Source organism: Phyllostomus discolor, chromosome 13, assembly GCF_004126475.2.
Source record: "Phyllostomus discolor isolate MPI-MPIP mPhyDis1 chromosome 13, mPhyDis1.pri.v3, whole genome shotgun sequence".
In the NCBI taxonomy this organism is placed as follows: Eukaryota; Metazoa; Chordata; class Mammalia; order Chiroptera; family Phyllostomidae; genus Phyllostomus; species Phyllostomus discolor.
In genome coordinates this window covers 45119028-45135158 of record NC_040915.2, presented here as the reverse complement: position 1 = coordinate 45135158, position 16131 = coordinate 45119028, and the positions used below count along the sequence as shown (strand labels likewise).

At 42.2% G+C, this 16131-nt stretch overlaps 1 protein-coding gene across 2 annotated transcripts in view; it reads right to left on the bottom strand.

Annotated features, from left to right (window-relative positions):
• Positions 1-14864, bottom strand: part of ATP2A2 (ATPase sarcoplasmic/endoplasmic reticulum Ca2+ transporting 2) — a 49899-nt gene extending 35035 nt beyond the window's left edge. For both annotated transcript variants that reach the window (XM_028528607.2, XM_028528606.2), the window contains exons 1-4: positions 14173-14864; positions 13438-13455; positions 13265-13347; positions 3701-3805 (exon numbers count right to left, since the gene is read on the bottom strand). In XM_028528607.2, the coding sequence (XP_028384408.1) occupies positions 3701-3805; positions 13265-13347; positions 13438-13455; positions 14173-14290 (324 nt within the window). In that variant the 5' untranslated portion in view covers positions 14291-14864. The remainder of the gene's footprint in view (positions 1-3700; positions 3806-13264; positions 13348-13437; positions 13456-14172) is intronic.
• Between the last annotated feature and the right edge of the window lie 1267 nt (positions 14865-16131).

Genomic DNA, 16131 nt, shown 5'->3' with positions numbered 1-16131 from the left:
TTTTAAAGTGACAAATACTAGGCCCTTATGAGTTTATATTAAAAATGAAAAAAACAGGCCCCCTAAGAAGGGTAAGGGAATTAAAACCATAAAGGGGAAAAGGCGTCTGCCATGCCTAAGCACACCAGAGTGTGGCCTCACATCCAGACACACACGCCTACACCATTTAAATCACCTGTCTCACATGAACGGTGACAGTCCGCAGTTTGATGGTCTAGGTTCAATCTAGCCTTTTCCACTTAACAGCTATATGACTGTGGATAATCGATACAACACACAGGTTTACTTGCCTACAAAATCAGGACTCGCATAGTACCTACCTTAAGGGTTATGAGGATTTACAAGCTATATATGCAAAATGCTTGGATTGTGTTTTGGCACAAAGTAAATGCCATGAATGATGAACTAATAAAATCGTGCCCTGGCTGGTATAGCTCAGTGGGTTGAGTGCCGGCTTCAAACCAAAGGGTTGCCAATTTGATTCCTGGTCAGGGCACATGCCTGGGTTGTAGGCCAGGTCCCCAGTGGGGGCCACATGAGAGGCAACCACACACTGATGTTTCACTCCCTCTTTTTCTCCCTCCCTTACCCTCTCTCTAAAAATAAATATTTAAAAAATGATAAATAAAAAAAAAAAACAAGAAAAAATCATTGCATCTCACAAATGTAAGAAATCTCTCCCGTGGAAAAGCGCAATAACCTACTGGATCTCGTCACAGCACTGCCAGTCGCGTACAGTATTTCCCGTAACATTATACATGAACAGGTCAAGACTTAGTCACACAGGTTTTCTTTCCTAATTCCAAGATGAAAGATGTAGAACCAAAATGAGTCATGTTGGGGAAAAAAAGCCACAGGAAAGTGGGAGGGAGGGAGGGGAGCAAGGAAAGGAGAGAGAGAAAACCTTGTGTGTCAAATTCGTCTTCCCTCCTTTCCCTCCTTTGAAAGGAGCAGCAACTGGAAGCTAAGGACCAAGTCTACAAAGCGCATGCCCAAGGGAGGCCGCTCAGTGGACAAAGGAAAGGGTTTTTTTTCATTTCTCTCACATTTTGGCCCTCTGATCTCAAGCTTTTCAATTTAACCTTTATGTGGACAGAATTTACGCTCAATCCTATGCAATCTTATTTTTTACTACCTGCTGTAAGAATTGTGGTCTATTGTGAAACATCCTTAAACCTGAGAATTCAGATAACACAACACTGAAAGCTAATGGCATGCGTGTCTCACATTTCATGTATGCATCTCTGAAAAAGTTAGGAAGCATTAAATTTTGAAAAGCCATTATTTCAATCCCATATCAGATCTGCTTAAAGGATGAGTATATCTGTATTGCGTTATAATTAACAGACGTTAGAATACTTAACCCTAGTCCATTACTCACTGCTAAAAGGTCCTTCGGATTAAGTTCAAATGTTACTGATATTATAAAAGCAACAGCAACCATGCTCAGAATTCGATTACAGTCAAATTCGAAACTAGTATTTCCACAAAAAAATCCTCCCCCTAAATTTATGAGTTGTGGCAGTTTGCTTGCTTTGCTCCCTCCTCAAGGTCGGTCATGCCAGGTGGCGTGTAACTGGACCACTCCAAGTTAAGGAGACATCCCAGGGGCACTGAATTTTGCTCCTACTAAAAACTAGCACAGAGACATTTAACTTAGAAGCATAAACTTAAAAGATAAATTATCTCAGACACTGAGAACAGAGATGCCCATTAAAAATCACTCAGAAAGCCTTCGCCTCAACTCAAAGTATCAAAAGGAATACTTAGAGTGTAGGGGGTCAGAAAGGGAAGCTTATGATCATAGATTTAAATAGGTTCCATCAAAAACAGTTCAATTTGAGGAAATGAATATATACCTAACTTACCACAAACAAAAGGGTAACTCAGAAGACCCTCTCTGTTCTAGAAGTTTACAAATCCCACTTTTTCCGCTCAAACCCAAACGGATCTAAATGTCACTCCTCAAACACACTTTGTACCTTCCACCTAATGCCACTCCCTCTCGACCCACAAAACTATTTCTCAATTGTTCTCAAATGCTCGTCACCTCCATTAAGAAGCCTTCCTTAATGTCACTGGCCAGAAATATGTGCCTGCCCCCACCTCCCAATACTACTTTACACTAGAATTGCAACTTTCCTTACTTCCAGAAGGCAATAACCCTCCGGTACTGACCATACCACTGTGTATGCTGTGTAGATGAAATTAAGACCTAAGAATGCTAATTCTTTTTTTAAACTAAGACAAATATAAAAGTTCTGTGAAAACTGATGTGAAGTTTTACTTTGGACTTCATACCAGCCTGGGTCTGGATTCAAATTGCAGATACTCTGCGTGCTATGTGTATGTATGGCCTTTGGCAAGTCACTTAATCACTATGAACTTCAGTGTCACACCTGTCACACGGGAACATCACCTGCCCTACAAGATCACGGTGAGGGTGAACTGGGAAGGTACATGAAGTGTCTACCACATAACTAGAATAAACTATTTAATAAAAAATACATACGGTTAGCTTCAGAAGGGCAATCTAATGATGTGTAATGTTTCTTTTCACTAAATTATTTATGAGAGGATCATTTAAACTTAAACATAAACAATTAAAAAATAAGGAATATAGCACAATTAAAATTTTCTCTGTAGGCCATCTTTCCACATGAGCCCATCACATAAAGATCAGCATGTGTATTAGTAAGATCAGAAGTTTACACTTTAAGAATAACAGATGCACTCTATTTTATTTAGTCCTCAAGAAGATGACTATATCCACCAAAAACCTAAAAGATCAATACTTAAAAAAAAAAATGAATTTGAAGTGGTAGTGTCAGTCTGTTAAAAATACATGTAACTTTAAAAAATCAAACAAATCAATAAATAGTCCTAGAAAAGTTAAAGTCTTCCAACTAGGTACATGCAGAATAACAAGAATGTGAGTTGGGAGGGTGGAGGAACAGGAAGGAGAAATCCCATTTTGTTTCTGCAGTAAAATTAGTTTCCATCCTGTGAGGTAAGAAAGGGTTGGATAACTGAAGGAAAACAGCCAGGACTTTGTTATGAAAACAACTTAAGATTTAAATAATTTTTATAAATATTGTTTTTATAAAATTTTTAAATTTAGCTTTAGCTAACTGCCCAATTCCCCCTCCCCCCCCAAAATCCAAAGAGAATAAAAATGACATTGAGTTTATTAAGTTTTTCACAAGAAACATTGAGCAAATATAAAGACAGATACTGGCCCTGGCTGCTGTGGCTCAGTGGACTGAGTGCTGGCCTGCAAACCAAAGGGTTCTGGGTTTGATTCCCAGTCAGGGCACATGCCTAGGTTGCAGACCAGGTCCCCAGTAGGGGGTGTGAGAGAGGCAGCCACACACTGATGTTTCTCTTCCTCTCTTTCTCCCTCCCTTCCCCTCTAAAAATGAAATAAATAAAATCTTAAAAAAAAAAAAGACAGATACTGGTTCTTAATTTTCCGTTTTTTCTTAAGTAGCTTGTCTCATCCATTGTTCTTAACTCCATGCAACCAGGAGCAAAGTATGTATGCATGAGAGATCTGTACTAATGTACAAAATACACACACATTCTAGACGTTCGAGAGGTATTTTACTCAAGACATCAGGAAAAACAGACAACAGAAAGATGAACATGGTTTAAGTCACATAAATTACTAAAACTTAGCAATGCAGGACTTTTTGCTTACCTGCCATACGCCCACAATTGCATTGGCTACTAATATAAGTAAAATTACAAAGGGCTCTACAAAGGCTGTAATTGTTTCTTCACCTTCTTCAAACCAAGCCAAAACCTAAAAAAGAAATGGCATGTGTTAGAACTGTAATGTGTTTTTAGGCTTAGTGCCACTTTATAACAAAAGTGGCTTGCACTAAAGGAATTACAACACACAAAATCTCTTTTCTTACCATCCCTGGAAACAAACAGAGGCATAATGCAGTGACATAAACGGCCAGCTTATGTCTTGTTCAAAATATTTCTTGAGAATAGAAACTATACAACTTCTTAACAATATCCTTAAGAACAAAGTTATTTATGTAATAACTCTATTTTAAAACCTTCCCTGGGTGGTGTGGCTGACTGAATTGAGCACTGGTCCTTGGGCCTGCAAAGTGAAAGGTCACAGGTTGGATTCCTGGTCAGGGCACACACCTGGGTTGTGGGCCAGGTCCCTGGTTGGGGGTGTGTGAGAGGTGACCGAAAGATGTTGTCTCTCAAGCACTGATGTTTCTCTTCCTCTCTTTCTCCCCCCATTCCCCTCTCTCTAAAGGTAAATAAAATCTTTTTTAAAAATCCAAATAAAATATTTATAAGGAAATAAATACCATTCATTTTATACATATACACTCAGAAGAAATAAAACTTAAACTCTTAATTTTGTTAAAGGAAAACGTAATCACCAACAACTTTGCTGAGCTGGGTAATAGTCATACCAAATAATATCTTGTGGCATAAATCCGTAATAAAAATAACTTGATCTCTAACTGTTAATACCTCACTTATTTTCACTGGTATTACTGAAGGCTGTCTCAGAATTACTGCAAGGCTGTCCCATAATCAGGAATGTATTTTGAAGGTCACCTTCCAAATGACCTCTAGGATAGCAGCACAACATTTCAGAAATAATGTCAGTGTAAGACGGCCTAACTGGACACAGAATGTTGCCCCAAGAAAAATGAGCAGAGAATTAACTTCTAGATCACACAACCATCACTTTGCTGAGATTTAAAAGCTACAAGAGAGCCACGGTGCACTTCATTACTGAGCAACCCTAAGAGAGAATCCAACACAATGAATCTTAAAATAATGTTAAAATTTTAACCAATTTCTGTAGAAAATTGCCAATCCAGAAAGGATGTTAAATGTGTCTAATTATTCAGTCCGGGAACTAAGATTTACCTTTGCTTTTTTATATTGCTTAAAAATGTTTGCATACTTCACAATAAAACCTTTTTTTAAAAAAAGATTTTATTTATTTATTTTTAGAGAGGGAAGAAAGGGAGAGGGAGAGGGAGAGAGAGAGACAGACAGACAGACAGACAGACATCAATGAGCGGTTACCAGGGGTCATGGCCTACAACCCAGGCATATACCCTGACTGGGAATCGAACCTGCGACACTTTGGTTCACAGCCCGCGCTCAATCCACTGAGCTACGCCAGCCAAGCCACAATAAAACCTTTTGTTTAAAAGGTCTATTTAGTAAACAATAAAAGCACCATTTTTGATCTTTTTAATACTGTCAGATATCATTGAAGGCAATAAAGACGCCATCTGACTGCACACTTAGTGTAATAGTATACAGTATATTTTTAAATATACCAAGAAACAGTTCCTTATTTTTTAACTGACTTTTAGAAAGAGAAGGGAAGGGAGGGAGAGAGAAGAGACGTCGATTTGTTGTTCCACTTAGTTATGCGTTCATTGCTTGCTTCCTGTATGTGTCCTGACAGGGGTCAAACCCACAACCTTGGAGTATCAGGATGATGCTTTAACCAAGTGAACCACCCAGCCAGGGCTATAAAGTGAGAGGTTACACAAATAGCAAACAAGTAGAAAGATGACTAAGGCAATGCCCAACATGAATCTTGCCAAGTAAAAGCGGGTAACAACGAACTGAATTAACAAAAAATATCAATATGAATAGGGAAAAAACCAGGAGACACCAGGACCAGGTCCTGATAGATGCCAATCACCACTGACAGCTAGTGAGCCAGGGCAGGCAGAAAAACAGAATGAATATAAATGTTGCTTCAAGCTTTCAACAGGGCATTCCTGGTGTTAAAACCAGGCCTAATGCCAAAATGAGAACTTCTTTAGGAAGTTTTAAGTTTTTATAGATGCAAGATCACAGGTGCTTTGATATTAGCCTTCCAAATATTTGCCAAGGACAGCATAACAGAAATAAGAAACTTAATTAGCTCTTGGGGGAGAAAAACTGCTAGACTTGAAGAGTAACTAGGACCTTTCCAAAAGGTCAGTGAAGCATTAGCAACTGTAAGATAAGCCTCACACCTTGTTAAAGCGGATATGAGTTTCCCTCTTGGCAGCTAGACCTGAGGAACAAACTCAGAGCAATATCCGCCAACAGCTGGAGCAAAGGAAAAGATGAAGGCAAGCAGTGACAGAACTATCAGGAGTAAACCTCCACTTTGCAAGAAATGTGTAGTTTCTTTGCACAAGTGGTTTTTTCAATATAATAATCCTAATCTGTACAATGCACTAACTAGCCTTTCTTTCCACTACATGGCTTTAAATGTTTGTGTAAAAACACAGGCATTCAGAGTTATTGAAAGTTGTACAGATATACTAATTTGTGTTGATAAGAAACTAGTGGGGAATTCTCTTAGAGTAGAAGGATGGCACTGAACCCATTAAAAACTGACAACCAAGTTTCCTGAATACTTTCAAAAATGTCTATTTTGAAACCACAAATAACCCAAAGAGTTAAATGCTACAGCCCCAAAGGAAGACCAACCATGTTTCATTACATGGTAAGCAGCAGTCCAGCCAGTCACGTCCAAAGCACACTGTGCAGTCCTTCACGGCTGTGCTGCACTGAAAAGAAAGCCTCTCTCGGGGAGTGGGAAGCTGGTGCTGACAAAGACAAGACTCCATAAGATGGGGAAGAAGGCAGAGAAAAGGAGAGTGAAACTGGATGAGTGACATATTATTAGCAAAATGCAAGATGCCTTATTAGCATAATAGTATAGCCAGTTCTCATTATGGGTTACCAGAAGTTATACAAATGTATTTATACAGGAGGAAGGGGAAAATGTTTAAAAAAATCTTTACTGAGACTAAGTTAAACATAAAAGATTATGTCTGTATTGCCTTTTGTTCATTGCTGTATCCCTAGGGGCCTAGAAGACATCTTTTACACAGTTGATGCTTACTATATATTTACTAAATTAGATGCATGAATGAACGAACAGAACCTCACACAACCTCTAAGATATACAACTCTAAATGGCAGTATATGAACTTAAACATTAAGAGAGCAAAAAAGACAACCAGCTACATCAACAGCATCAAAGGAAAGTGGAAGGCTACTACAGTATAATTTTAGGCATAAAGAGTTTATCCCTCTGCTTTGCACTGTTTAAACACAGTAACATTACATGTCTTCTGGGGCTTACGTTACCCAGCAAGCTCAAAGTTTCAAACCTGCCAATCTATTCAAAGTAACCACCTGCTAATGGATGTTCAACTACAGTTTAAACTGCTTAAATAGGGTAAGATATGGTGTCTTCTAGTTGTTACCTGTGAGACTGATCTCTGCATAGCACAGTAACTTCTAACAGGAGAGCTGAAAGATGCTGGAGAGCTGAGTTTAACAGATAAATTTTAATCCCAGGTAAAAAGTCACGTGTTGGTGTAAACTGGGAGACAGTTGTGGAACTGTGCCTCAGTTATCTTTCAGGTTGGATAACATGCTGAGCTCTTAATAAGACCATTAAAAGAAAATGAGAGATCATGAGCACATTTTTGAGGTGGAGGGCATGGGTCTGTATTCCTCCTTGTACACTCAGAAACTTGCAATGCCTTGTTCGCAAGTTGCCTTGGACTCTCGCTTGTTTGATAAATGAAATTTACATAAAAATTTTTTAAAAGAGAAAGTGGAAATTAAACATTTCACAAGAATGAAGAAAGTATCATCAATAAGTGCTATGGCAATTTACTAGGGTAAAAAACAAAAATTCTTTCAGCTATTAAAAAAAAAAAAAAAAAAAAAAGTATGGCCCTAGCTGGTGTGGCTCAGTGGATTGAGCACCGGCCTGTGAACTGACCGGTCACAGGTTCAAACCCCAGACATGGCACATGCTTGGGTTGTGGGCCAGGTTCCCAGATGGGGGCATGTAAGAGGCAACCAACTGATGTTTCTCTTACACATCAATGTTTCTCTCCCTTTTTCTCCCTCCCTTCCCCTCTCTAAAAATAAATTAGGCCTTTTTAAAAAAAAAAGTACGATTTAGGCAGTTTTTGTCTGGTGTCTCTAAAACGCTACTCCATATATTGTAAACAGGATCAGGACCATTTTGAGATGGTTCTATGGTTCCAGAAATAGTAGTAAAACTTTCCCTTAGAAGTTCATGGGGGAGTAAATAAAATTATTCTCTAAAGCTCTGATGAGTGTACAATAAATGTTAACTATCATCACTGGCGCTGAAAACACTTAGTTTAAAACACAAGCACGTAAGAACTTGCTCCTGAGCTGCAGCGGAGCTGTCCGGCTGCGCCTGTTATGGTGGGCTTCCCAGGCTTCCAGACCGTGCTCATGGGGGAGAGGGTCAAGAAGTGAAACGAAGTCGCTACAGTCAGACTGTTTAACTAACTAAAGTCAAGTAACTTGAGGCCTAAGGAAACAATTTTATTCTTGTTAACTAGTCTAGCAACTTAAACTTTTTAACCTCCCAGCCCTGTGTCAAAGCCTGGACACACATCCAGCCTCCAGATAGTCCTGATTACCCAGTGAGGCACTAAGGAAAGGAGAATGTTCGCGCAGCCAAGTCACCTGACCTCCACTGCCCAGACCGCCTGTCGTCCAGGGGATCGCTGTATCTGGCCAGTCCAGAGGCTGAGAAGGCAGGACTGAATCTTCTCAAGGATGTCCTTTTCCTATAAGAACTCTTAGCTTTTCTTTCTTCTTCAGAATACTCTGGGTATTGCCTAGTTGTATTTCCACTTTTCAAACCCTAAGACCCTTGAATAAATCTTTTTCATTTATTTCAGCAAAGGATCCGGACTCTGAGTTCATTCAACTCTCAGAATTCAAAAATTAAAAACAAAAACAAAACCCCCCCACTGTTCAGGTCTTTTCAAACACGTAAAAGCTAGAGATTTTTTTTTTTAATTCCTAAGGAAAATCCCTTTAATGTATCGAGCACCAACAATAACTATGTACTTCAGAAGGAATTTGCTATATGAGTATTCACCAAATCTACCTTAATTACAGAAAGGTCCTAATGTTTAAGAAAAATTAAAATAAATTTTAAAATTAAAAAAGTATGAATCAGACTACATTTTCTTCTGATGCCAACACAAACCTTATGAGAAAATACTCCTCAATATTTTCAGATTTGAGACAATAATCTTCTGAAAAAAGGCAAAAAACTACACATATTTTTTTCCTTTTTTTTAAAGATTTCATTTATTTACCTTTAGAGAGAGGGAAAAGGATGAAGAAAGACAGGGAGATAAACATCAATTGGTTGCCTCCTACACACCCCCACCCAGGGACCTGGCCCACAACCCAGGCATGTGCCCCAACCAGGAACTGAACCAGCAACCCCTTGGTCCGCAGGCCAGCACCCAACCCACTGAACCACACCAGCAGGGCAATACTTTCACCTTTCAAACGGTGTTTTAAAGAAATGCTCTAAATAAGTTAGTTAAACCAATCAATAAACTGCCTGTTTTCTCTCTTTTTAAAAAATAATTAAAAGAAAACACAGAAAAAAATTTCAAATCACTACATAATATCAAACACTTCTTAAATACATTGTTCTGAGAAAACCAAAAATTACTGACCTTAAATATTCTGAAAATGCTTCCAATGCAAACTCATCCAAACATGTATTTGTTTTATCAAAAGTAACAATCTAGGCTCTAAAAGCAATTAAGAACCCCTTTAAAGGGTCCAGTAGAAAGAAAAGACAATTATTCAAAAGTAAGTAAGTTGAGAAACGCCATGGTTTAAGAAAGTTGTTAGCACTTTAGTGTCAACTGAACTAGCTGGGGGGGGGGGGATGGAGGTGGAGGGTAGAAAAACTTAATGCAAATTGTGTTTCAGCAGAGGGCTTTATGATTCAGACGCATGCGGCATATAGGGCCCTCCCGCTCCCTTCCTTCTGTCTCTTCTCAAATGTCACCTTCTTAGAAGCATCTTCTGACCACCCCATTTGAAATTTTATCTCCTCATTTAATTTCTCTTCACAGCACTATCACATCCAACAGACTATTATACTGACATATTGTACGTACTGTGCCTCTACTGGAATGTCAGCTCCAGGTAAGAGTCTTTTTCTGTTTTGTTTGACCTCTTCCCCAGTGTTTGTGCCAGGTACCGAAAGTATTAAATAAATATTGGGTTGGCAAAAAAGTTCATTTAGTTTTTTCCCGCTGTAATAGTGCTTAGCTATCTTTAACTTCATTCAAAACAATTTTGTTAGATGGAATTGTGACAGCTGTCATACCAATATGCAATAAAAACTCAAAATTTGAGAATTTTTGTGCAACCATTTTAATATTGAAAATGGAATAAGATACATAACACTTTTGGCATATTATGCTTTATTATTTCAAGAAAGGTAAAACAAGATTTGTGCAGTGCCTGGAGAAGGTGCTGTGACTGATCAAACTTATCAAAAGTGATCTGCAAGGTTTCTTGGTACTATTGACACGCTGACCAAATAATCTTTGCTGTGGGGCTGTCTTACGCATTGGAAGATGTTTAGGGACACCCCTGGCGTCTACCCACTAGAAGCCCATATGTTGGGAGATTGCCGACATACTCAAAATACCCAAGTCAATAAAATTATTAGTGAAAATGAAGAATGAGGAATTTTACGGAAAAAACCAAAAGGACTTTTTGGCCAACCCAATACCTAATGAAATAGTGAAAGGAGAGGAGGAGAATTCCAGGTAAACAACCATACAGGTTCTATGCATGGCAAAGAGTTGGTGACAAGAGAGAGAGAAAGACAAAATGAAAGGACAGAAGGCTGGCCCTGAATGTTAAAACTGAGGAATTTCTAATGTTATTTCATATGCAACGGGAGATATATGGCGCGCTTCTTCCAACCCAAGTGACCTTTAAAGTAAACCATTTTGATGAATATTAGAAGTTAATTAAACTATCCCTTACAGGTCACAAGTGTAAAACATTAATAGTTTCCTACTTTCTGCCACAGCAAAATACTAACTATGGTTAACAGTTTACTACCTAGTTTGATATTTAAAATAAATCACTAAAGCCTAATATTTCTTTTTAACTTGAGGAGAACCTGATAATTATCATAGATATAGAACTACCTCTTCACTTCTCCAAAAGGACATGAATAATCCACCACTTTTTCCTATTAAATAGGGATAAACTGACGACCACAAAAGACTCAGTGCTCTTTTGAAAGATAAAGAAATAAGAGAAAGGTCAAGTAGGATGCAGCAGTAGTGCCAACTGCATGTGAAGAAAATCAACAAACAGGTTTTATATCTGCAATTTCTTAATCAAACAAATCAAAGTAAATTAAGTAACAATACTTCCTTTTTTTTTTGCATAGCAACCCATAAAGTAAAAATGTTGCATAGTTCATTTCCTCAGCAATAATACCAAAGAGTTACCCAAAGGTAACTCAACTTTCAATTTCAAAACAGCTCTATAAAACTACAAAAACCCAACATGCTACCTTACAACAAAATTATTTATTTTAAAACTCATTTGAAAATGTCTAGGAACAACTTACTTCAAAGTAAAAATCACACATCATTACTTCAGAATGTTAATCCAGTCACTCAAACTGATCACTCAACAGATACTATGTAACCCAAATAGTCAATAGCTTGTTTATTGGAAATAATGCCACTGATGTTACAACAGTGCCTTGAGTTACATATGCAGGAAAACTCAAGAAGAATGTATTTTATCTCTGGTTTGCTAACACCAGTTGATCAACTTCTAAGAGGTCCCTGATGACTTTAATGAACCCCAGTATTTTAACTATCGAAGATGAGACTATTGCAAATTATGTAGCCAACTTAAATACAAATATTACCCTAACACAAATATATGATTTTTTGGCCCATGACAATATACCAAAATTAGTTACCCAAACAAATTTACTCCTTTATCCTATTGTCCTAACTGGTTAAAGCAGTAGCTATCTACTGGGGGGACGGTGGAGATTGAAGGGTTAAATTAATTAAGCAGGCATCTAAGAGATATGGATGATTTAACTCAGGATGTTGAATAGTTTGATACAGCATTCAATTTTCTTCAGTGAAAACCATTGAAAAGAGGACTGATTAATGGCTCCCCGTTACTTGGCTAATGTGGCGTGATATAGTCAAGTCCCATGGCAGAATCTGTGAACAGAGTTACTCCAAAAACAGTTCACCTCATTCCACTTTTCCCCTTCACCTAAATTAATGTCCACTACTTCATTTAGTTCTCAAAACGGCCCTCTGTGGTATGGCTGTCATAAAGACTAAGGTAAATCCCTGGGGCTCACGTACCTACAAACACACAAAAGTGAAACCCTGAAGCTGTGTCAGTTTTGCGAAGACTAAAGAGAGTACAGCGCTGGGTGAATTCACTCACCATCATAGTTTCTTATAAGCATAAGACGCGTTAAGAACAAAACGTATCTCATGCTCTTAGGCTTAGGAGCATCTGTGTCCTCCTATTCGTGACCATTTTTAGGAAACCTACCAAGTCCAATGCCCAAGAAAAAAAATGCAATAAAAAATTAATATTGAACAGGAAAAAATGTTAGTAACCTAGCAATATCCTCACCAATCCCCACCCCCTTTCTTCTGCTGAAGTTCTTTGCATTTCACCAGTTCCTTAGCAACCATACAGGACTCAAGCGGGTAAGCACATACATACAGAACGAGAAAAAACACTATGGTTTTTTTTCTTTTTTTTTCTTTTAAAGATCCAGAACCAACTGTACTGAACCTTGTTCTCTTTACCTAGGAGTCACTCAAGACAAGGGTCCAATTTAGATAAATATGCCACCCTAAAGGTCAGTGACCAAATTTGGTCAACAGTGGTGCCATCACTACCGTCATCATTCTTGTCACTGTCAGAAACAATTGTCACCTTGCCATTACGAGGACAGGAGAGCAACTGGAATATTCCTTTTGGGAGTTCTATTTACAGACTATATAAAGAGCCCAACATCATCTCAGTACAATTTTACACAATGGAAGAACCCCCAAAAGAAAAGATCTTCCAATAAAGAACTTTTTGAGATTGAAAGCTGATAAAGCACAAGAACTTATGAGACCTTGCCACATTAGAGAATAATTTCTAACCGCACATGTCAGGCATCCGTTTATTTTCTGTCCACAAATGGCTTCGAGTGTTTTGTCTACAATTTAAAAATACCCGGGTTTCAAAAAATTTATGGAGACACTGATTAAATCTCCAAATATAATGTTCTCACCCAATGGCCTTCATTTATTCCCTGGTTTTTCACCTATGGAACATCCCCATTTTTTTGAAAGAAAATGAATTGCTTTATACTTACAAAAGATATGCATGCCGCCAGCAATAAAATTCTAACTAGTAAGTCTTCAAACTGCTCAATCACAAGTTCCAGCAAGGTTTTTCCTGTTAGAAACAAACAACGTATTTGTTGTAAATGTCATCCTAACATCAGCACACAAAGGAGCGGGGAGAGAACGTTTTAAGATTACTTACCTTCTTCAGCAGGTAACTCTGTAGAATGTAGAAATTCGCCAGACAGCATGTCAAGAGGAGGAGGAGGGGAAAAAAAAAAAACATTTTGGCATTATCGAAAAGGAATTGCTAAAAATGATCACTCTTTGAAAAACATACGAAGACATATGTACATTCAACCATTTTTAATGAAAACCACACTAAAATGGTACCGCAGGAAAATATGCAATACTTGCTGTAACCAATGGTCTTAGGTCTACCCCCAAAGCGTAAAATCTCATCGCCACCTAAACAGGGATCCTGAAACAACGAGTCATTTCAGCTATGTCATCACTTCTGCCAGATGTGAGGCTGCCGGTAGTACAAGAACGGTCAGAGGCAGTCTCAATTACTACGCCGCCTCATAAACCGGCTGGGGAAGAGAAAATGTCTCGAAGGGCTCAACCCAGCTGCAGGAGGCTCGTCCCTCCCTCCGCGGGGCCGGCTGCTGCTGGTGACTGGCCGTGGATCCGGCTGCGTGCGTGGAAGGTCAAGGGCTCGAGCCGCGAGGAGGTCGACAGGAGGCGCAGATGCAGATCCAGCCCCCGCGCCCCGCAGCCCCTCTCCCCCGAGGCCGGCGCGGGGGACTCAACAGCCGCCCGCAGCCCTCGGCGGGCGCGGAGCCGAGACCCACGAGGTGGGGCCCGGTCAGCCATCTTCCTTGGCTCTCGGGCCCGCGCCCGGCCGCGCGGGGTCCCTGCAGCCCCGGCCACCTACCGTTGGAGCCCCATCTCTCCTTGAGCTTCTTGACCTGCTCCAGGCTGAGCCCCGTACTCTCGTTGACACCGAAGTGACCCAGCACCTCCTCCACCGTCTTTGTGTGCGCGTTCTCCATGGCTGCGGGGGCCCGGCCGGCCTCGCCTCCCCGTCCCCGCGGCCTCCTCGCCTCCGCCTCGCACTCGCACGGCGGGCTCGTGCCACCCCGGGCGCCCAGGCGCGGACTGGCGTCTCCCCCTCCTTCTCCGGCCGCTTCCGCCTCGCGGGGCGCTGAATCACCCCGCGCCCCCTCCCGCAAGACAACCGCCCCTCTCGCCGCCCGGCCCTCGCCGCGGCGCCCTGCCCTGGCTCAGCGGGGCGGTGGGGCGGGGGGCTCGCGACCCTCCCTCTCCTGCTCGGGAGAGAGGGTCTCCTTCGCCCTCAACAGCCGGTCCTCGCCGCAGGCCGCAGCCCCCGAGCCCCCTCCCCGCTCTCCTAAGGTGACTCGCGGCCCCGCCCGGGTGGGAGGAGGGGGCGCCTGGCCGACCCCTGAGGGCGGGACGGAACGAGGGCAGCTAGCCGACCCGGTGGTGCGCGGCGCGCTCGCGCTGTTCCCTCAGCTCCGCACCCCCGACAGCGGCGGAGGAAACTGCGGCGGAGGACAAGGAGGTGGCGTCGGGGACGGCTCCGCGGCGGCTGCTCTAATAGCATTTATCCGCCGCTACCTCCCCTCTCGCCGCGCCGCGGCATGTGGACGCCGCTCATTGGCCGAGAGGGCCCAGCGCGGCGCGGGCGGCGCGGCCCCGCCCCCTCCTCCCGGCTCCCTCCCGCCGGCGCGCTCGCGCCCACGCTGCCACGCAGGCCCCGCCCCCTTCCGCGCACCGCCCCCGGGAACCCGGGTCCAGGCCGCTCGGCCCGGCGCTGGTACAGTGTGCACCGTGCGGGGCGAGCCTCGGTCCCGTCCGCTCCCCGCCAGCACTGCTTTCTAGTCGTCACCTACCCAAAGAACTGGAACCCTGGGTGGTGGAGGGCTCCCAGTGGGCTGCCTGCGCTCGCTGCTCCGAGGACACTGCCTGCCCTTCAAGGTCGGCCTCGGGCCAGGGCTGTGGCCGGGGTGCCCGGGAACGTGGTCCTCACACGGTTTCCCGAAGCGCGCTCGGGTTGGTGTCCTTGGCTTGCCCTTTCGCCCTCCGCTTCCAGGGCCGCATTCTGCATCGCGAGGTCTGTTTCATAGCCTCCCGCCTGAGGAGTGGAGGGGAGGAATTCCGCAGTTCACTTCCCTCAAGGCCAAAATCCCTCATCTGTCTCCTCGGGAACACCGCATCCCACACCCCCAGCCGAGACCTCCAGCGCACGCAGATACCACCCTTCCCCGTTGGGTTTTGCGCCCTGATTGAGGAAATCCCACTCTGGGTGGAGGAAGGGGGAGGTTTTGCTTGATTTTTAAGAGCCCACACGACCTTTGATACGCGTGTGCATAGAAGACACAGGTTACTGTGCCTGCTAAATATCAGCCAGATTTGTGCTAGAAGGTGCTTCGCTCAGGCATTTAAAGCAGGGCTATTTTCAAGGCTCCCACTTTCTCCAATGGGCGAAAAGGGGACTTTAATTCAAAGCCTGTTCTTAAATTCCTGAAATGTGTGCAAAACCTGGGTGACAGCAAGATAAAAGGAATTTTGCAATATGAAGGAGTTAGACCGGTTAACAGGGGAAGGGGCCTTTGCAGCTGAATTCATGAACACAAGGTAAACATACTGGCATCACAAAGATGCCAGCTTGCCGAAGGGAGTGTGTCGCAGAATGAAGCCTTTAGTCCACCTTTTGTGTTTGGCAATAGTGTACCATCCACAGGTGTCAAAGCAGAGCAAAAATCACCTCAGATGCCCCAGATGGCTCAGCCTCAGGACTCAAGATAAATGCCTTCAGCAGATGCAAATCACAGCACATTATTACCCAGCTGAAAAAATCAGGCGCGTCACT